Source organism: Stegodyphus dumicola, chromosome 8 (genome assembly GCF_044657685.1).
Source record: "Stegodyphus dumicola isolate Sdum_Otavi_A_Nest chromosome 8, ASM4465768v1".
NCBI classification, from domain to species: domain Eukaryota; kingdom Metazoa; phylum Arthropoda; class Arachnida; order Araneae; family Eresidae; genus Stegodyphus; species Stegodyphus dumicola.
This window is the reverse complement of record NC_140775.1, coordinates 170,885,871-170,908,468: the sequence shown is the minus strand read 5'-3', so window position 1 is coordinate 170,908,468 and position 22,598 is coordinate 170,885,871. Positions and strand designations below refer to the sequence as shown.

At 33.0% G+C, this 22,598-nt stretch overlaps 1 protein-coding gene across 1 annotated transcript in view; it reads left to right on the top strand.

The window, feature by feature from the left end:
* LOC118187022 (homeobox protein MSX-2-like) overlaps positions 1 to 22,267 on the top strand; it is a 69,295-nt gene extending 47,028 nt beyond the window's left edge. The window contains exon 2 of the mRNA XM_035357206.2: positions 21,429 to 22,267. Within this exon, the coding sequence (XP_035213097.2) occupies positions 21,429 to 21,871 (443 nt within the window). The 3' untranslated portion in view covers positions 21,872 to 22,267. The remainder of the gene's footprint in view (positions 1 to 21,428) is intronic.
* Positions 22,268 to 22,598: the final 331 nt, after the last annotated feature.

The window sequence follows — 22,598 nt, the reverse complement described above, 5'->3', positions numbered from 1 at the left end:
TTCAGTACTTTTTAAAATTCAAAATAATTAAATTTGAAACTCTTTAATGGTATGAACAGTTTAGCTGCTTATCAGATAACACTTTGTTTTCCGCTATTCGTAAAAAGAATTACTTCGAAAAAAATCTTCTGAAATCATTAAATAGCCGAAAAAAGATTTTATCTTAACGGAACGCGTAAAATATGACAGCTTAAGCCAAAATGCTTTAAATATTAACTGCGTTTTAATATATAAATTGTTGCAGCTTCATTTTATGACAGTGGAAGATAAGTTTCTCGTTATTGATAACGTCAACACGTTTCAGATATTTTTAATCATTTTTGTTGTTTCTTCATGAAAGCCTGACAGCGTGTAATAATTGTATTTCAATTCATTTTGCAATATATTTATCTTAAGCAAAATGGCAACGAAATAAATTTAATTTTCACTAAATTTTTGTGAAACTTTAAAAATGCAACGGAAAAATAATTTTCTGCATTCAACATGTAACTTAAAAAATTTAAATTTTTATATCGATATGTATATGTGTGTAAGGTCTATACCGCATTATAAATTGAGCAAAATGAAACCGCTTCCTAAATGTTGCGAGCTTCGGAGAAAAATCTGCGCATTCTTTTGCAGTAATCTCTGTTTCTTATATTCGTTGCCTTGAGTGAGTCCAGAGAGGCATATCGAGTGAGTGTATCATAGTGAGCGTATAGTACTCTGTGGTTTCGTTGCCTAATATTTCGGTGTCCCTAATAACCACTGGAGTTTAGCCTAAAGTTGCTTGGAATGCTGATTAAGAGTTTTTGATGCCTACTAGCTGAAGGTTGACTCAAAGAGCTGTTGCTAATGGCAGCTATTTCTAACCCCAAAGTATGGGAAAAAAATAATAACTGTCATATTTTATATTATGCCCAAACGGGCGTTATTTTAAAGTTTTGTCTGTTACTTATTAAATATCATGTTCTTCGCACTTAAACCACACAAAATTCAATTCAACAGTAATATCATAAAATATTTAAAAACATCATATCTTTAGAATTTCCAATAAACAGTCTCGCGCGTTGGAGATAAAAATATGTCTTTCCATACACTGTTGCCGTTGCTCGCTTTGAAATTGTTGAATTTGTTTGTAGAGACATTAGGATTTTTTTAGAGGCAGAAACGCCTTCGCCGGGAATCGAACCACGGACCTCTGGAATACCGCCCCAGCGTGCAGAACCACTACACCACGAAGGCACGCTAGGGAAGGGGGAGAAATACCTTATATACTCCCCTTTTTAAAGGGTGACTGAGGTTTTAGGGGACCTAGTCGCCAAATCCTGGGTGGCGAGAATCATCATTCACAACCCTTTTAGTTCGGGCGCCGCTTGTAGAGTCATTAGGTTAACTGAAAGCAGAAAAGATGAAAAATATGCAACCGCCTTCGCCAGGAATCGAACCACGGACCTCTGGAATACCGGCCCAGCGTGCAGAACCACTACACCACGAAGGACGCTAGGAAAGTGGGAGAAATACCTTATAGGTTATTCAAAAATTCGTAAAAATTTTACAAAATATGAAATAGATAATAAAACTAATTAGAAATTCAAAATTCGGGCGTCCAGGTGGAGGATTATGTTAGTTAAAATTTGATGGCTCTAGGTACCATCGTTTTTTCACAATTCCAGAAACATACATACATTCATGCGAATTCTTCGTTATTTAATGTCTTTACATATAATACAGGGCGATAATATTTGGTGGCAACAACTTAAAAAGGGAAAATACACTACTATTTTGACTAAAAAACTATATTCACTTAAAAAAAAAGCATTTCATCAGATTTTATTTACATATAACTTTCGTATAATGTTTTCTTCTGCTAATACAATTCCTATTTTGGACCTTAATGACCTATTCTATATGTGAACGTTATAGTTTTAATATAGTATTCTTTCTCAGGGTGTATATATGTGTGTAATATGCGCATATATATATATATATACACACACGCACACATACACACCATGCTTGATCCAAAATTAACAGAAAAAGTATCAACAAGATTCAAATTTCAAAAGTACCAATAGTAGCTTGATACGGTTTTCACAGAAATTTGCAGAAAGACGTGAGATTGTCTTTAAATAACAAAAACTTTTATTTCTTTTTATGAAGTCTTGGAGGCCTTTCAGTGTATTTGCGCAGACTAACACCGATTTCTGATATTTTGCTTCCTATTTGAAACTGTCCTGAGGACGTCTAGCTCGAAGCTTAATCTATATGGAGCTTATAAGCTTAATCTATATTTCTATATCTGTAACCTTAATATGTATTGATAAAAATGTCTTCATATATGGATAAATTACGTAGAGCTGCATCAGAAATTTGATAGCTTCATAGCGATAACAAGAAATTTCAGTCTTTCTGCTCGAAGTTTCATGACAGATGTGTTCGTGAAACTGGAATCTAAAGAGAAATTCAGCATTTATTTTTCGCCAGTAGGTAAATAATCAGTAAACAGTAATTTCGCTGAAGAACAAATTCTGACCCACAGAATTCTTTGGTTAAATTTTTTGAAACTTGTTATCCGCTTTAGCCAAGTTTAGAATAATATGCTTTCGTGCCGTTGACAACAGAATCGTAAACCACGAGTCCCCTTTTTATTCTTTGGAATTTTCTAAGAAACGAAATAACCATAATTTATAATTGCCTTTCTGAAGTTTTATTTTTATCTAGTGAAGGGTGTTGTATGTCTACTCTGTCTGTTTATATATATATATATATATTATGTACCAGCTTTTGTCCGGAATAAATAAATTGGTGAAGAATCATAGATGTAGTCGTAGCTTAAATTATCGGACGATAAGTTTAAAAAAACAGTATCCATTTATTATTGGTCAGGAGAAATAGTAGTTACAAAATCAGATATCCGGAGTAAATAAAAAGAATTACTAATAACTTTTTGTATGAAGTTTACTGCATCGTGACATTTAAGAAAAAGCCCCCGATATTCTTTTGCGAGTCCTTTTATAGCCTCTGAAAAGGCGGAGCTTCCAATAAATGACGTCAGCCTCGTCATCCAATCCAGTTTGCTTTAAATATTTCCAGAACATTCTATAACTGTACGTGTAGAAAAAGCGGGAAAAACAACTTGACTACGGGGCTGTGGATTTAATTCCACGTACTTTCAAATAACCATTAAAAAGGAAAAGAATATACAGTTAGAATTTTGTATTCTTGACTATGGAATTTTATTATATATATATATATATATATATAATCTTACCTCAATTCGTACAGAAGAAGTAAATTAATTTTCTTTTGAGAATTCGGAATGGAAGAGCTATTTTATGCTTTTTCTGTTTCAGACTGCAAAATATTTTTATGAAATTAATGGTCTGTATTGTTTTCATCAATATTACTTTCATATTTCCTAATAACTAGAAATACTTTTTGAAGACTACAATGGAAGACATTTGCCATTTGAGTAACTTTTTTGATACAACCACATTATTATACCTGCCAGCAACGTCGCGGATGCCTTTAGAGTAAGCTATTTCCAAAATGTAAAAATCGGAAATATAAAGCTATGAAAAGCAACAAATATGTCCTGTACTAGTGTGCGAGCCTGCCATGTGAGCAGGCTGCGGCCAAAGAAAAATTTATTAGTTCTATGTACATCTGAAAAGAAAATGTATAAAAAACATTTCAATATGAAATGTTTCAGCTTTATCTTAGTCTTGACTAACTTCAGCTTTATCTTAGTCTTGACTAACTTCAGCTTTATCTTAGTCTTGACTCATTTCTTTACTGAAGAACCTCCCTGTAAACAATATTTTGTGTGAGTGCTTAAAAAGAGGTTGCGGTAAATAAATTCCATTTTTTTCAGTGTCTGTTTCTGTGACTTATTAACAGTTATATAGAATACAAACTTGACAGAAAACTGTCCTCTCTGGAGCTGAAAGGGGAGGTTTGAATATGAAGGCGAAAGTTCAATACGTGGAATGAAAACACTTATCCAGTATTCTATCCAGAGATGACTTCAGAATCTAAAAACTTTTCGCATAAATTCTCTTCACAATAACCTTGTTTACAAATTTTTTTATTAACAAACTCTACGATTTGAAAGCCAGCAGAGGAAACACTTTTCCAAATAAAGCATTTTTAGCTCCAGCCCGCGAGATTGTTGCCATTCGGAAAAATGAGCGTGAAAATTAACGTTTTCAGAGTTTTTAATTAATATTTCGTCTGATTAAAGTCGTTCGAAGATGACGATGGTCGAAATGGCATCCCACGAATTTTTGGAATCGGGAATAATATATTTAATGTTTCGAAATGCTATTTTTATTTCATATTTTGTAAAACTTAAAAATTTTTTATTAAAGAAGTCTAGGATATGAAAGCGAGCAATGGCAACACTTATCGAAATAAAGCAGATTTTTATCTCCAGCGTGTGAGACTGTTGCCATTCAGAAAAATTAAAACGAAAATTTGCCGTTTTTAATTAATATCTCATCTAACTAAAGAAGACTCTCATCTACGAAGACTGAGAATGATCTATAAATTGCTTCCTACGAATTTTTGAAATTCAGGAGTGGCCCTATCGAAACTCAACTCCCCGCCGCTCCGCGGAAGAGATAATGTTAAAAAAAACAAACAGACAGGCTCGCACCAATTTTAATAGCATAGATTATTTTCGATTTGAGAATTCGCTGCAAAGCAAAATGTCTTCTAGGATAACGAGGACGGAATTACCTCATCTAACAAATGCTATCTATTAACTGCATCTTATTTCAATCACCACATCTAGCTATACAGCAAAATATTTTTCAATGCATTGATGAATTGCTTCTATAAATTATTATTATTTGTTCTCGAGCTTCTATAAGCCGCCATATTGTTGGAAAAAGGTATGATATCCAGCTGACTTTTTGCTTCATCAACTTTTGTTGATTCATTTTATTGTCTAATTTTTGTGTTATCTTTCTTTTAGGATTGATCTTTAAGTTTTTATTTCATGTTGATTTTTGATTTGTGACTTCCTCATTTTAGGTTGCTTGTTACATTTCGTAGGTATGACTTGTACCGTCATATATAATATCATATACGTTTATTGTTAAAAATTTCCTCATTTTAGTTCCTTCTCTTATATTAACAATATTTAAATAGTTTTATTGATATTTTTATAAACGGAAGGCTTACAGTTAAACAGAACGGCTTACAGTCATAAGGTATTTCTCCCGCCTTCTTAGCAAGCCTTCGTGGTGTAATGGCCAGCACACTCGGCGCGTACTCAAGAAGTCCGTGGTTGAAGCCCCGGCGAGGGCATTGCTCATTTTTATCTCTCCTGCTTCAAAATAACCTAATTTATCTACAAAGTTATTACATAAATGCTAACATAATAATAAAGAGCAATTTTTGTGAATGTAAAATATGGTAATACATTTACCAGAGGCGTAGCTAAGGTTTTCAGCGCACGGAGACAACTAAAGATTTTGCGCCCCTTTCTGTGTTCCAGGAATGGAAAACATATCATTCTAAAATTTGTAGCATCAATTTGGCGCCCCTTGGATGCTGCGCCCGGGGGACAGATGTCCCCCTCAGCTACACCACTGACATCTACATTATGAAAATACACTCTACCGAATACCTCAAAAGTTAGGGTTCGACAAAGAGGTGCTAATAATACATGAAACAAGCAAGTAGTTTAATATTAAAAAAATATTGACAAGCATTTGCCAACTATTTAACTCTGATTTATTATTAAATCTGTTTCCTTCCTCGAAGAAAGGAATCGCAGTTTAAAGACTGGCTTAGGAGTGCAAGATTGCTCCTGTCATTGGCAATAGCCTTGAGCACGACTTTGATCAGTCCCCCCCTCCCTGATTTTGAAGAAGAACACCACGGAGAGACGGGTTTGAGAGTCTGCTACTCCTCTTCGCCTACCAGCAACCTCTCCAGAGGAATTTCGGCTCACCGCATATTAAGAGTGCCCCATGCCGCACAGACACTGTACTTTTACAAATATCTACGCTTCTCTGGGATTCGAACACGGGCCCTTCGGGTTTGCAGTCAACGTCGCTAACCACTAACCCGGTTGGGCAGTTATTTTCTAAAGCTGGCTAATGCAAAATAATTTACGTTTTACTAAAGCAAAGTTCTAGATATTATTTAAAAATCCGATATCTGTAAGTATATTAGACACTAAAACATATTCACTGGCACAGTTTGTTTTCTATTTTATTATTAGCCCAAAGGGCGTTAGACCCAAAGTGCTATTAGTCTCAAAACGGGATTTTGCGTCATTTTACTTTCTGCCTTGATTCACTTTTCAAACTGTTGCCACCAAATATTATCGCCATATATTATATTTAAAAAAACTAAATAATGAAGAATCTGTATTAAAGCATGAATGTTTCTCGCTTTGTGAAAAAGCAACGGTATCTAGAGCGATCAAATTTTGAATAACGTAGTACTCCAACCGAACATGGGCACTTGGAAGCCCGAATGTTGAATTTTTTTTATTATCTATTTCAAATTTTGTTCTATTTCAAAGCGAGCAATGGCAACACTGTACGGAAAAAAAACATTTTTATCTCCAGCGCGGGAGACTCTGAATGAGAAATTCTAAAGATATGCTGCTTTGTGTTTTTAAAATATTTTGTGATATTGCTGTTGAATTATATTTTTTCTGGTTTAAGTTCGAAGAAAATGATATTTAATGAATAAAGGTAGCACCACACAAAACGTTAAAAAAACGCTTTTTTGGGGCTGAATTTTTTTTTTTTTTTTTAGATTCTTTATGTCATTTTTTGTGCTGTCGATTTTGTGATAAATTTATTTACTAGGAATTGTTTTCTGTTTGCCAACTTTGATCACGTTTCACAAACGTTAGTACAATTTAATATAAGCTTAAACGGAGGGAACAAAATCAATCCGCTCCTCTCACACCATCTACTGTTAAGTACTCAGTTGACAGAAGGACTTAACGGAAACAAATGTGGGAAAATGTGCTAGCATTACAATCCTAAAAGCAAGTTTCATTACTTAGCTTTCCAGTCCAGCAAAGTTGACAGTCAATTACGCATAACCACCTCGTTCAGTGTTGTACCAGTCTGATCACCCATGGTTACGCAACCATGCCCTAATTTAATTGTCTGTAATGCGTCGGATTTGTTTCTGGTAATTGCTCTCCAAACCCTAGTGAGAGCTCTGTCCACTCCCATTAAGCTAATCGTGGCTCTTGTGGGTTTAGAAAATGTTCGAAAAAGGGGGAGCACATATCGGGGTCCTGAAGCGAGACCTTGCGTGCCAGCTCCCTGTGCTTGCAACTAATGGTCCGTCCCAAGTGCCTGGCAATTCGCTGAAACAGCAAACCCGGCCGGGCCATTAAAAGAATTGAGTCCAATCGAGTTTTACTGATCGCGCGAATATCTATGTGAATACATATCCATATGTATATGTGTATGTATAATGTTTTGTTTAATGACTGGACGTTTATATAAGCGAAAAAGCGTTAGGGTTCTTAAAAACAAAAAGGCCTTTTTGCTTCCGCCCCTTCCTATCCAGGATCTCGCGTGCTCTATTCCTGTTGACTTGCTTTTGTGTAAATATTCTCACTCAGTCGTAGAAAAGTTAGGAAAAGAAAGCGGGAAAAGGGGAGGGGAGCTTATTACGATTTTCGGGAGAGTATTTCTGCTATTTCTCTACGACTCTGTAATCAACTATAAAACTGCATAACATGCTATCCACGTGTTGTCGTTTTGGATAATGATCAACATTTGAGGGGAGGTTTTACCTCCGTCTCCCTCCCTTATGTCTTCCCTTCTTTTCTCACAGGAGAGATAACAAACTAACCCCAAGGATACGACAGATAGAATAAACGATTTCATTTAAAGTTTGGGCAGTTATTTATATGATTTTCCAGTTTAAAATTAAGGACACGGTTATTAAATCGACTCTGTGAGTAAGTGGTGATTATCGGATGTTTGCTACAACATTGAGTATTTAATTATATTCCAAAAGATTTCGAACATATTTCGTTCTATTTAAAGCTAGATTTAAATATAATCTGTACCTATTTATATTTGCATCCATTTTAAATGTTTATAATAATCTGAACTACTAGATACGAATATACAAATAGAAAAAGAAATAAAAAAATCTGAAAGCTTTCAAATTTAATATTTTCGGGCGTTTTTCTTTTCATTTACACACACATGCACGTTTCGAGAGCATTTGGGCTGATGTCCCTTTGGGCTAAAAATATTTAAAAATAGCACATCTTTAGAATTTCGGTAGGTAGACAGTCTCGCTTGATGGAGATAAAAATTTTTTGTCCTACAGTGCTGCAACTGCTCGCTTTGAAATCGTTGAGTTTGTTAATCAAAAATTCGTTTAAATTCTACAAAATATGACATAGGCAATAAAACAAATTCCAAATTCGACTTCCTAGTGCTCGTACCCGGATGGACGACTACGTTACTCAAAATTTGATGGCTCTGGGTACCGTTATTTTTTTCACAACGCAGATTCTTCATTATTACTTTAAATTACAATGCAGATTCTTCATTATTACATATTACTTTAAATGGTATGCGGTAATATTTGGCGGCAACAATTTGAAAAGTGAAACGGACATTTACAGTGATTCGACGCAAAATGCCGTTTCGAGACTAAATAGCTCATCGGGGCCCTTTGGCTAACAAATTTAGCAGTTCACTTAAATGTTCTAAATTATATATACTATATAAGATTTAAGTAAACAAGGTTAATTATTTGTAATAAATCAGAATATAAGAGTAACATATTTATAAGACTATTATATATATATTTATAAGAATTAGAAGATATTTCTCCCGCCTCCTTGGCATGCCTTCGTGGTGTGGTGGTCTGCATGCTGGGCGCGTATTCCAGAGGTCCGCGGTTCGATTCCCATCCGAAGGCGCTGCTAATTTTTCATCTTTCCTGCTTCTAAAAAAATACCTAATGTCTTTACAGAATAAGAATTATACATTCTGATTTCAAGATTGCATTTAAAGTTTGAAAGAATCACCGATTTCTTACTGATTTTTAATTAGCCATTTGAATAACTTATCTTTCTTGAAAGCTTTTTAAGTCTTGATTCTTACTTGAAAAAAAGAAGAAATACTTTCTCATTTATTAGTTATTGACGAGAAGTTCGTTTGTTCCCCTTGAAAAGTTAACTAATTTCCGGTCAATGACGATAATTACTTAGTCTGTTGGTTGCATTTTCGATAATTCAATTTAAATATACTAATGAGTAAATTCACTTCAATAGAATTCTAACTACCTTTTCAAAGGTGATAATAAATAAAATAATCTACTAGAACATATATATGTGATGTACCAGCTTTAGTCGTAGCTTAAATAATCAGACGATAAGTTTAAAAAACAATATCCATTTATTATTATTCAGGAGAAATAGCAGTTACAAAATCAGATATCCGGAGTAAATAAAAAGAATTACTAATAACTTTTTGTATGAAGTTTACTGCATCGTTGCATTAAAGAAAAGCCACCGATATTCCTTTGCGAGTCATTTTATAGCCTCTGGAAAGGCGGAGCTTCCAAGAAATGACGTCAGCCTCGTCAGCCAATCCAGTTTGCTTTAAATATTTCCAGAACATTCTATAACTGTACGTGTAGAAAAAGCGGGAAAAACAACTTGACTACGGGGCTGTTGATTTAATTCCACGTACTTTCAAATAAGAGACCGTCGCCAGTAAAAATGAAAAGAACATACAGTTAGAAATTTAAGTGTATTTTTGACTATGGAATTTTATTATTACATATATATATAAGCGAGGGACAGAGTTATCGAGAATATAAAGGGAATTATCTTCTAGGATATAGGAAATGAAATTTAGAATATAGCGATAAAAATACAGCGATAAAAATAGCTGGCACGTCAGCATCTGGCACGTCAGATTTCTAAAACAATTTAGAAATCTATTGTGCGCTTTTGTGGTACTAAATAATTGGAATTTATAAACTCATTTGAAGCCAACTATAAATTAAATTCAGATTGATTCTTTTTCAGATTGTGAAATTAAAATAAAATTGATCTACCAATAACTTTTGAAATCAACCAATAATTTAAGGATTATTACGAAATTTATAATACACTGCTTATCAACTGCTTTTAAACTTTATGAGAAATTTTCGATTGAATTTTCGAAAGGAAGAAAATCATTTTACAAGGTAGTGGTCACACAGCTTAGAAGACAGACGTGTTCATATATCAAACATTTTTCAATGTATTATTACAAGTATTATTCATGCATTTAAATGGTCATTAATTAAATCATTCCATTTGTATTTAAAGTTTCCCAAATAAATGTAAAAATTAAATTCTATATTTTCAATCTTTATGTGAGTACTAATTGATCTTTACAGTCTAACACAAGAGATACTATAAATGAGACGTCTATTACTATACGATGTATGTCGTAAAATAGAAATTTAAAAGCAAGATGCAGAAGGGAAGAAATCAATTTAGAAAGTCTCGAACATTTCAAAAAATATCCTTCTTGCCACCTCTTCCGCTGCAGGAAATGAGAGACATTTCGAAATTTTACTACTAGAAATTCAAACACTAGATCCTTCCTTTGGCAGTTCATAAATTCAGCTCACAATATGATATTAGAATATAGCAAATGGCTATCTTTGACGAATGAACTACAAATGTATAACTTTTTTAAAAAGGTAATTACTTGAATGAAGTGTGATAATTCTCAACTGCACCTACTAAAGCTGAGAGGCTAAATTTATTCTTGCTTGAAATATTTAATATCAGAACTGAGAGTGGTAATCAAAATGAATGCTTTTCTATGGTAACTAAAAAATCCCTGAATCTTAATGTGCGTTTGTGAAAGATATTAAAAAGTTTAGCCATAGCAGATTTATATAAGAGCTTTCATGATTAAATAAAAACACTCACACATTTCTCATTAAATATACTTATCGTTTCTTTACTGTCTCTTCTTGGAACTTCCAAGCAATATATATTATTTTATTTGGTACTACATTATCCGGAAATCGATATATGAATAAACTGAAGTTATCTGAAATTCTAAAGTCATAATAAACGACGATATACCTTCAAAACAAAGGACTTAAAACAGATTCCTCTTATGCCTGCGCCCACCAGCGGCCGAGCGGCAACGTCGCTGAACACTGGTAGTTCGGTCCGATTTTCGAATCCCGCGAACGGGCTGGCTGCATGGGCGTTTTCGTGGTTTTCCCCATGTGTAACATGTATACGAGCCAGTTTCCCTTAGAAAGTCCTCCACGAAGGCATCCCTCCCCTCAGGCAGATAGCCCTAGTGTGCTTTGCCGTATTCTCAATACACCACCTCTTATCCCTGCTCGTCTTATAGGATTCTGACCCTGTAATAATATTAACTCAAATGTCTTTCAGACCCTAGTAAATTGAAAAATGAGTTAATAAATAAAATGGGTTAGTAATCACAATAATAAATATAAATGCAGCAAAATCCTATGAAGGGTTTAGTAAAACCTTTATATTTAACAGTTGAAACAGAAGACACCATTTGTGTTTTAAAACAAAACTTCGCAGTTTGCGAGTAGTAAGGTAACGTAAAGTTGAAATTACAGTTTAAAAGTATCGTTGGGGACTACACAGATTTGGCCTAAGCTGTCTCAAAACTTCAATGGCATGTTTTAAGGGGACTCATACACCTTAAAACCCATAAGATGTTCGAATAGGTGACTGTTGCAAGAATTGGGATAACTTATTTATTTTAAAAGCAATTACTACGAACTTTTTACAGCTGACTACATAATATAGCTGCTTTCTGAAATAGTAATCAGAAAGTTTGTGTTGCCACAGATATTTTTATAATTTAATCCGCTTTGTGACAACATTTTTCGTCATGTTTTCAACTTGCTCGCACAGTTTAAAACATTCTGTTTCATAATTTAATTCCATAATTAATATATAGCTTTTATAACATTTGGAAACTATTGTGAACCTAAAATTCTAAAAATTTCATGTTAAATTTTTATTTTATTTTGATTATTATTTGATTATTATAAACTCAACACAATGAGTTTTTAAAATGTATTTTCTTAAAAAAATTTGTAATGTTTTCGTCCATAAAATTTTTCAATATTAAAATATTCATCAGATTGTTGGTTCAGTTAAAAAATAGTGCTCATGTAAAGAATTCCATCAAATTTCAAGTATGTACTATTAGCCATTTTTAAAATATCATGCGCGCAAGGTGGAAACATAGCGAAATATTTTGTCACAAAGAGAATTAAATTACAAAAATATTTGTGGCAACACAAACTTTCTGGTTACTAGTTTCCAAAGCAGCTATATTATGTAGTCAGCTGTAAAAAGTTGGAAGTAATTGCTTTTAAAATAAATAAAATATCCCAATTCATGCAACAGCCACATATTCGAAAATCATGAGGGGTTTAAGGTGTATGAGTCCCCTTAACATCAGGTATCAAAATGGATAACGGACTATTAATAGGCACACTTGGGAGGTCGAAAGCTGCTAAAAGCTCTGTATCTAAACCATTCTAAATACCTCACCTTAAATACTCTTCAATCTAATTTGTATCCTGATTAGGGCTAACGGAAAGTAAAAGTTGTAGTAAAGATTTAAATCATAAATTTGGTTAATTAACATAAAATACCTTACAATTAAATCTGCAAAATTTAACATTTACCTTGGACAAATCTGGGTCATAGCTTTACAAACTATTCCTAGAAATTTTTTATATGGCCGTCCGTATCTTGATAACGTCTGGACACAGTTGCTCAGCATATACTACCTCCATATTTTTCTAGCCTACTTAATAATCATATTTAGAATTAAATACACAGAGGCTGTTCTCACATTTTTAGACGATTTTGCTTTTCTGTAAAAAAATCGTCTACTAGGATTTTTTAGCTACAACTATATTTTTGCACTTTAAAAGAAGCAATGGATTGCAGGGTGATACTTGTGCTCTTTCCGAAAAAAAATTATTCGTATCCTAATTATTAAAAATTAAGTTGTGAAAGCCATGGTTTTTCGATATCTAAAGCTACGATAGGTGATACTGTCGTTCAATGCTGTTGTTTACCAAGAAAAAAAAGCTCAAAATTTGACTTCAAGTGGAAAAATTGTTCCATATACATAGCCAATTAGAAAACGGGATGTTTCGAATACTGCAAAGATAAGATTTTTAGGGACTGGGATTAAGTCTGGAGGATGGTTTGGTTTATGCGATTACGGGAAAGCCTCGAGGGCTACTGCCAAAGGGCAAAGATGCCTTCGTGGAAAACTTTCAAAGGGAAATTGACTCGTATACACGTTACACATGGGGAAAACCACGAAAATGCCAATGCAGCTATTATGACCGGCCGCTGGTGTGCCTAAGATTTTTAGTGTTAGAAGAAAATCCGCCAAGTCAAAGGACAGTCAAAGTCAAAATCACTGAAATGCTCAATGATGTGATAAAACATCGAAAATAACAGCAGTAAATAGATCAGGGAAAGCGCAGAAATTAGGCAAATCATCCTTAACACACAAGAAATACCATAGATTACCAATATTACTCTGAAACGCTGTTAGATAAGTCTTTGAATCGTAGTCTTTCTGAAATCATCCAGAACTGACTAGTAGTTTACTGGTCCTGGGTAGTCATGTGTAAATAATGTTAACAGGCCTGTTGGAAGCTTCGGGAAAACTTGCTGTTAGAACTTCCAAACTCCTTTTTCCAGAAACTTCCATAAAGTAGCCAGTTTGTCAAGAAAGTGCCACAGTCGCCAAATTGGCGAAAGTTCGTTGTTAATGCCATCAAGGGAGTTTTGTCCATATTTGGGGTTGTTGAACTATTTTCACAATGAAATGTTGTTGGACTTAAAATCACAACATTTACAATTCTATGCAACAAATAAGTATTATATACAAAGTGTGCGGCTATATATTTAATTATGCAAAAATACACCTTAAAATTGCTACCTAAAATGCAACAATTAAAAAATACAATATTACAACAAAGACATAAAAATAATTAGTCAGTCAAATGGATTCTAATATTTAAACTTCAAATATTATAATGCGTTTCAAATGCATGAATCTTAATTTGATTACCCACTATTCTCACGAAAACTAAACAAAAAAAAAAAAAAAAAAAGTCTGATATCAATAGTACGTAATTTCGATTTTATAAAGATTGAATTCCAGGTTTTATTGAACTTATTAAACCTTATGTTACCCTGCGATCTGAATTTACATAAAATTAATTTTTTTTTCTTTGTTTTATTTTAGTGGATGTTTATACTTGAAAACGGTAACTCCTACAGAAATCAGCAATATGATAGATACTGCATGAGGTTTCTAATCCTTAAGAGACGAAAATATTTAATATATCGACTTTCACTTAAGGAAAGGAAAATAGGAATATCAATCAATAATAAACTAGAAGTAACTCAAAAGAAGAAACCAAAGCACCAAATAAGCAAGGTTTGCATTATGAATCACCGAACCAATAACTAAAGAAAAACAAATAAAAGATTCTTCTGAAGGAAAACAACATACTTCCGTGTAATGCAAGGAAAAATATGCCAAAAGAAATAAATTCGCATAGTTCATAAAAATATGGGAGAGATTAATATTATTGATTTGTTTACAGTAGCGTCAGCAGAAAGACTGTATTATACATCAATCAAAAAGACCTGAAAAGCAGAGTTTCTGGCAATTTTTCAAGAACAGTAAGCCACGAAATTGAAAATTCCATCATTAAATAATCTCATAGAATTGTTGAATCTTGATTTTAAAATTTTGAGCTTTTCATTTCAAGTTTCTACCACTAACGGATCCAGAGTTATATATTCCTTCATAGAGATTGTGCCTGTAACTAAGTATCACTTAAGGCAAATCCTTGAACAGACGTGTAAGCGATTTATCGCTATATCTCAGATAAATTAGAATTTAAGAAAAGTGTAAGAGACCCTTTTACTCAGAACCCGAGATAATTTAAAAGAAGGCACTTCTTGTGCTTATAAAACAGGCAGCATTTATGGCAAAACTGAAAATGGTAGAAAATCAAATTATAACTAGGTCGTATGTTAACCAAAGGCCTACGCAGAAATGATTAAAGCGCAAGTTGCCTCAAAGCAATACCGGCGTTACAAGCAATATTGGCAAGAATAAACAATGCCGAAGACAGAAACACTGTCGCAGAAATTCAGTTACTAACGTGGCCTTCATAAGGCGGAACACGCTTTGACTAAAACAATCTAAAACTTCCCTTTAAATACTATCTCTTTCTACCTCACTCATCTGAATATGCGGGAACTAAAATTAACATTATGGCAGGAAAGCAGACAGGGAAACTGGTTAGATTAAAATAAATAAATCCTTACACCGTCCATGCGAGAAATACAATATATAGTGGATTTAAAAATTAACGTGCTTAGTTCATAAAATGGAAAAATGTATAACCAACATACATAAAATAGATACCAAAACATTTATTAAGAGAAAAAACAATAAAAAGAAATAGGAGTAAAATAAGGAGAGATAAAGGAGTTTACTTTTTAATATCTCTTTATTCAGGCTGCTTTTGAATATTGTTTTAAGATAAAATTTGCATGAGTTCCGAGTGCAGGGTAATGCTTAGAAAAGAACTTTTGGCGAAAGGGCTATAGCTTTGGCGAAAGGGCGAAAGACGAAAAATTAAAATGACTTTTTATATTATACGCAAAATAAATATTGATTGATTATAAGTTAATATTCTCAGATGTTAAAACTAATCTTTTCAGATATATCAAGAAGAAAAAGCTAAAAAAGGCTTGCTTTTTTTTATTGACAAAGCATTTAGCGTATTGTTATTTATCAGAGTTTCAATTACTAAATATAATTCAAAGGGAAGAACTTTGCAATTATCTAAGTAGAAATCAGAAAGAATGAGGTTAGAAGTTTAGAAAAGTAAGCATATTTTTTAATTCTTTTAAGTAATTAAATTCATCCTCTAAGTTTCTAAAAATTTCGAATATAACTATTCGAACAACTAACACTTTTGAAAAGAAAAATAAATCGGAAACAGCATTAGCAATATTTGCGCATTAGTAGGGATATCAGCGATCGGCAAAATATTTTTTAAATTAATTTTAATCTAATTGCTAAATAGCCCACGGGAAGAACCGTTGTTGAATTTTTAAGCTCATCATTAATAAATGCAGGAAATACTGCATGAAAGAAGGCTTAGATAGATTTCTAAGTGAAAAGACTTGTAGGGAATTTTAGAGTCATAAAGAATGAATACTTTCAGTTTTAACTTTACTTTCAGTTTTTTTAGGATTTTCATAATACATTCATCATTTTTAATAATCAAGTTCTTCATGAATTTTCTCGTGTGTGATGTAAATACCAGTCAGTTTTCCCCCACGAAACTAGTGATGAGTCGGTACTACCGAACCGGGTATTTTGTAACGGGTACTTAGTTGTAAAGGGTACTGAAAATCGGTACATCCAAGTACCCGTTACTTCAGTACCAAAATCGGTACTTTCCGGTATTCGTTACTTCTGTACCGAAACGGGCACTTTTCGGTATTCGTTACTTTTGTACCGAAACGGATACTTTTCGGTATTCGTTACTTCTGTACCGAAACGGGTGCTTTTCGGTATTCGTTACTTTGTAACGAAAATATGCGTCTCTTCTCGGTATTTCGGTATTCGTTACTGGAGGATCGATGAGGGTTCAGCTCACTTCGGTTTTGGTACGAGGACAGTAGTATCTGGTTGTATTTGCGAAATGGTGATATGCGCTCCTTGTGTCCATGAATGGTCTGCTCCTCAGACACTTCCGTAGTTGACATGTTTTCTGATATTCAAAATCTTACTCCGTACAGATAAAATCAAACACGTGGTGACGTGGCAGAGTTCCTTCAGCGCGCAAAATCGTTAGCTGCGTATTTCGGTACTCCAAATCGTTACTAGGGCACTTCGGTACTCCAAATCGTTACTAGGGTACTTTGGTACTCCAAATCGTTACTAGGGTACTTCGGTACTCCAAATCGTTACTAGGGTACTCCGGTACAGCAAACCGTTACTAGGGTACTACGGTACAACAAACCGTTACTCCGGTATTTCGTTACTTCGGTACTCCAAATCGTTACTTGGGTACTCGGTACTTGAAATCGGTTTTCGGTACTTTTCAAAGTAACGGTTACTTGAGTAACGGGTATTTTGTACCGGGTACTTGTCTGTACCCGTTACTCTGGTACCGGGTACAAGAATGTACCGAAGTTGCCATCACTACACGAAACCGTGTTTACAATTCTTCCATAATCAGATAACTCTCTAATGCTCTTCTGTAATCAAATAACTCGATCCATTTCATTTAGTGTGCAATGAAATGACTAAACGAACTCCGATTTTATTCTAATTCCGCAATGTTGTTGTTTTTTTAATCAGCTATTAATTCTTTAAAAAGTTTTTTTTTAACGTTAAAAGAAAATTTATTTCAAAAATGCTTAAAAAATAGAAAAATGATTATATGATTAAATTGATATGATTAAATTTTTGACTGAAAAAGATCTTAATCCGAAAGAAATAAAACGATACTTGGAGCATATGTATGGGGATTTATCTTCAGCCTTCTATTCATTCTACAGCGAAAGAATAAGTAAAATAATTTTGGCATGGGTCAAGAATCCGAAATATTATTCCCGTAAAATTCAGACATTGGCGGCAGTGACATAAAAATATTGCTTGTGCCCACAAAGAAATATTGAGTGAAAAGAAATTAAAAGTCAAGGAGATAACAGCATGATGGATCTATTTAAAACCGACGTTTTGTGCACTTTACATGAATAAATCTCTGGAAGATGGTTATCTCGGATTTTTTAGAAGTTTAGAAACAGCTATATGTCAAAGTTTCGTATTCTGATCTATCGGTGATGGGATCAGTATTTACAAAAATACAAAAAGATTATATATATATATACATATATATTATATAGTATATATATATATATACTATATATATATATATATATATATAATATATATATATATATATATATATATACATATATATTATATATATATATACATATATATTATATAGTATATATATATATATACTATATATATATATACATATATATATATATATATATATATATATATATATATATATATATACTAGTAGCTTCGCTGCCAGCCTTCGTCTGGCTTTTAAATGTACCGGAAAAATGGCTGAAGGGAACACCAAACGTTAAATTTAAAAACTGCGCAGAAGTTTACTCTGCAGAACAACTTCATAAAAAAAAAGTTATTACGTATAACAAAATTACAATGAAATAAGCAATATCCCTTAATACAAATATTAATTATCCTAATAAATAAATTAACCAACTTCCCTTTGCAAAATCTTAAGAACTCAAATGGTATAAAGGTGGTTAAGAACATTGTTTCCTAAAAAAATCTCTCAAAATTTTTCAATATCTTAAAAACAGTGAAGTGAGAAATAAATAACATAAAAGGATACGAAAAACAAAAAATTCTGTAAAGCAAAGTATAATTAATGATATTTTATCTTATATTTTCAAGAGAAAAAAAATTACAGTGAAATAAGCTAAGGAAAAATGACAATGAAATATGTCAATCTCTTAAAAACAGTGACATAATAAATACGATGAAAAATTGTTGCCAAACTCATATTTCTAAAAGAATGAAACTATTCAAAATGATGCGATTTCAACAAAAATGTATCAACAACAATAAGAGAGGAAAATTGTTGCCAAAATCACATTTTTAAAGATGTGAGATGTGAGAAGTGTACTCGGAAGCTTCATTTAATTATTTTTTTTTAAAAATATAAAATATTATAATTTTTCCAAAATTCTTTTTGTAAAAGCAGTCGCAAGGATGAAAGTTTAACGTGTCCAAAAATCAAAGAAAAATAAACTGTACATTTTTAAATATAAACTTTTTTAGAAAAAATCCCGTTGAAAATGTGTTAAGCTCACTTTCTTAAATAAATTCGTATTTAATCTATTTATTGAAACACGAAATTTATTTTAAGTTCGTAAAATAGCTAAGTGCCTACCTTTCATGACGATGTGAAAATGGAGTGTGTGGAGTAAAATCTCGCTTTCTTATAGTCCATTATGTCTCAAAATGACGCGATTTCGTCACAAAACATAAAACAACAACAACAAAAAAAAAAAAAAAAAAAAAAAAAAAAAAAATAATAATAATAATAATAATAAAATAAAAAAAAAATCTGAAATGTTTCAGATTTTAAATTACGTCCAAAGGGGCGTTTTTTAACATTTTGTGTGTTACCTTTCTTTATTAAATATCATGTTCCTCGCACTTAAACCATAAGATCCAGTGCAACAGCAGTATCGCAAAATAGTTTTAAAACGAGCATATCTTTAGAATTTCCGATACAGAGACTCACGCGCTGGAGATAAAAATGTTTTTTCTGCACAACGTTGCCATTGCTCTCTTTGAAATCCTTGAGTTTGTTAATCAAAAATTCGTCAAAGTTTTAAAAAATAGGAAATCGATCATAAAACAAATTTCAAATTTCAAATTTGGTCTTCCACATGCTCATATTCGTTGGAGGATTACTTTATTCAAAATTCGATGACTCTATGTACCGTTGTTTTATCACAATACGAGAAATATACATACATTTATGCAGATTTTTCATTATTTAATTTCTTCAAATTTAATGCAGGACTCTAACATTTTGTGGCAACAGTTTGAAAAGTGAACCGACATTTATGAGTCCGACGCAAAATGCCAAAACGAAACTAATAGTCCTTCGGGATTCAAATCCCTTTGGACTAAAAATAAAAATCTAATTCGAATTTCGAAAAAATCGCTTCGAGGTACACTGGCTCTTGTCTAGATGCACCTAGGTACTAAATTTCTTAGCCGTGGGTCTATTAGCTTACGCGCAACGCGAACGAAAGACACACACACACGCACAGACAGACTCTTTCTTTTATTATACGTAGAGATATCTTAATATGGTAATAGAAAGGTGCTGCCATTCAAGACTTCCAGTTTTAGCAAATAGCAGTATTATTTTTCAATCCTAGCCATCATTTGCGCTATGAAATTTATTGAAATTCAGATTATAAATTTCTACATTTCTTAAATGATTATTTTAGAATTTTAAGAAATGGATGCTGTTCTCGAATACTGCTCATCAAGTATTCAATAGCTGTTCATCAATAACTGCTCAAAATTTAAAGCAAATTGCTCTGTACATTAAAATATTTTTAAATAGGATTTATATAAAGTCTCTTTAGTTCAAATGAATCGCAGTTTAATATAACTACCTCTACTTTCAAAAGCTCGAACTATCCCTAATTAGCATATCGTGAATGGCCCATGCATCTCAAAGAATAGCAATGTACACTTCACTGCATTGGCCTATCTTATCTACAGGTCGTACTGTAAACAACCGTGTTTAAAACAGAACAGAATCAATAACAATCTTTTCTGTGCGTGGGAACAGGTAAAAATTAGAAACAAAAATCTGAAAGTTTTCAGATTTTATATTACGCCCAAAGGAACTTTTTTAATGTTTTGTGTGTTATATTTATTTATTAAATATTATGCTCTTCGCACTTAAAACCACACAAACAGCATACCTTTAAAATTTCCGATAGACAGTTTCGAGTGTTAGAGATAAAAAAAGTTTTCGTCTGTACAGTGTTGCAATTGCTGGTTTTGAAATCGTTGAGTTTGTTAGTCAAAAATTCGTTAAAGGTTTAAAAATGTGAAATAGGTAATAAAAAAAATTAATTCCGACTTTGAGGTGCCCATGTTTGAGTCGAGGATTACGTTATTCGAAATTCGATAACTCTAGGGACTGTCGCTTTTTCGCAGCGTGACAAACGCACCTACATTCATGCACATTCTCCTTTATTTGATTCCTTTTATAATAATACAGGGTGATAATATTTACTGGCAACAATTTGAAAACTGATTTAGCCTTTTACAGTGATTCAAAGCAAAAGAAAATGCCGTTCCGAGGCTAATAGCCCTTCTGAGCTAACGCTCCTTTGGGCTAATAAAATATTAAAAAATATACTTCCTCTAATCAATCTTTAAAAAATTTATTTAATTTTTTTAAATTTTCTGCTTTAAAGACGGTACGAATCTTATTGTCGTAAAACTCTGTATGCAAAACGTTTCCAGGTGCGGCAAGATCATCGTAAGTTAATGCATTGTTTGTTAAAAATATAGTTTTAGTGGACAAAAAGTGAAACCTATTGCATATAATAGACCATTATGCAAACGTGATTCCAAATAATGAAATTTCAGCTAATTACATTTAGTTCTAGTAGTGTTTTCGTTTAAAAAAATCCAACTGAATACAATATTTTTAACATTTCTTTAGTTTGAATGTAATTACTTAACCGCTCGTTTTTTCTCTTTTAGAAGCTGGAGAGCCGCCGAAACTACCTGCTATGAAGTGCCAGCTTCGAAAACACAAAAGCAATCGGAAACCTAGGACACCTTTCACGACGCAACAGCTATTAGCATTAGAAAGGAAGTTCCGATCGAAACAGTACCTATCAATAGCAGAGAGAGCTGAATTCTCTTCATCCCTCAACCTCACTGAAACTCAAGTTAAAATTTGGTTCCAGAATCGAAGAGCTAAAGAAAAACGCCTCAAAGAAGCGGAGATTGAAAAACTTCGTATCGCTACTCGTCCCTTGCTGCCGTCCTTTGGTTTTGGAATGACCGCCGCAGGTGCCTCCCATTTCCTGCACGGTGTTCCAGCCCATTTCGGAACAGCAGCAATCAGTCGGCCTCTCTTGGGGCCTCTCATGACTCCTTATCCTATATACTCTACACCCTCGACAGTGTGCCCACAATGATCATCATCTTTTCTCCAAGTCCAGAAGTCAGTTCCTGGTGATCACGATTTCAAGACAAGGTCCTTGACCACGTCTAATGTTCCTGGTGGATGCCGTAGCTGGAGCGTGCCTCTTAACTCTAAGACTAATTTAAGCAGCAACCATCTGAATGCTGTTGGAAAAGCTCTTAGCTTGAATATTAAGATGGTTGCTCAATGTATAGTAAATCACTGATCATAAAGCATTTCATTTCAACACAGAGTTTTTCTCATTTTGGAATAGAGTGAGATGATGTGTTAGTTATGCTTGGATTTGCTAAAAATTATAATATTTTGAAAACAAAATTGCCAAATATTTATGTTAATCTACGTACAGTGTCTCAAAAAAGTGATGGGACACTTGTGCTTTACAAAAGGAAACTGCAATAAAATAAATTTAAAAAACATGTAAAATTTTTTGTGGGTGTGTTTCATACTTAAATTTAGTAACAATTATTACGTAACATACATTTTCTCAAATATTAAAATATTAATTTAATAAAAATACAATTGTTTAGAACGGAGCAGAAAATGGCTCACTTAAGTGATGGGACACTTACTTTTCCATCAAATATTTATCCAAAAATCTTACTTTTTAAAAGGTTTTAATATTTTGTTGGATTTCCTTTTACTTTTAAAACATGATTTAATCTTCTTGGGATGGATTCGACCACTTTTTTTGTGATTTCTGGAATGATTTTACCCCATTC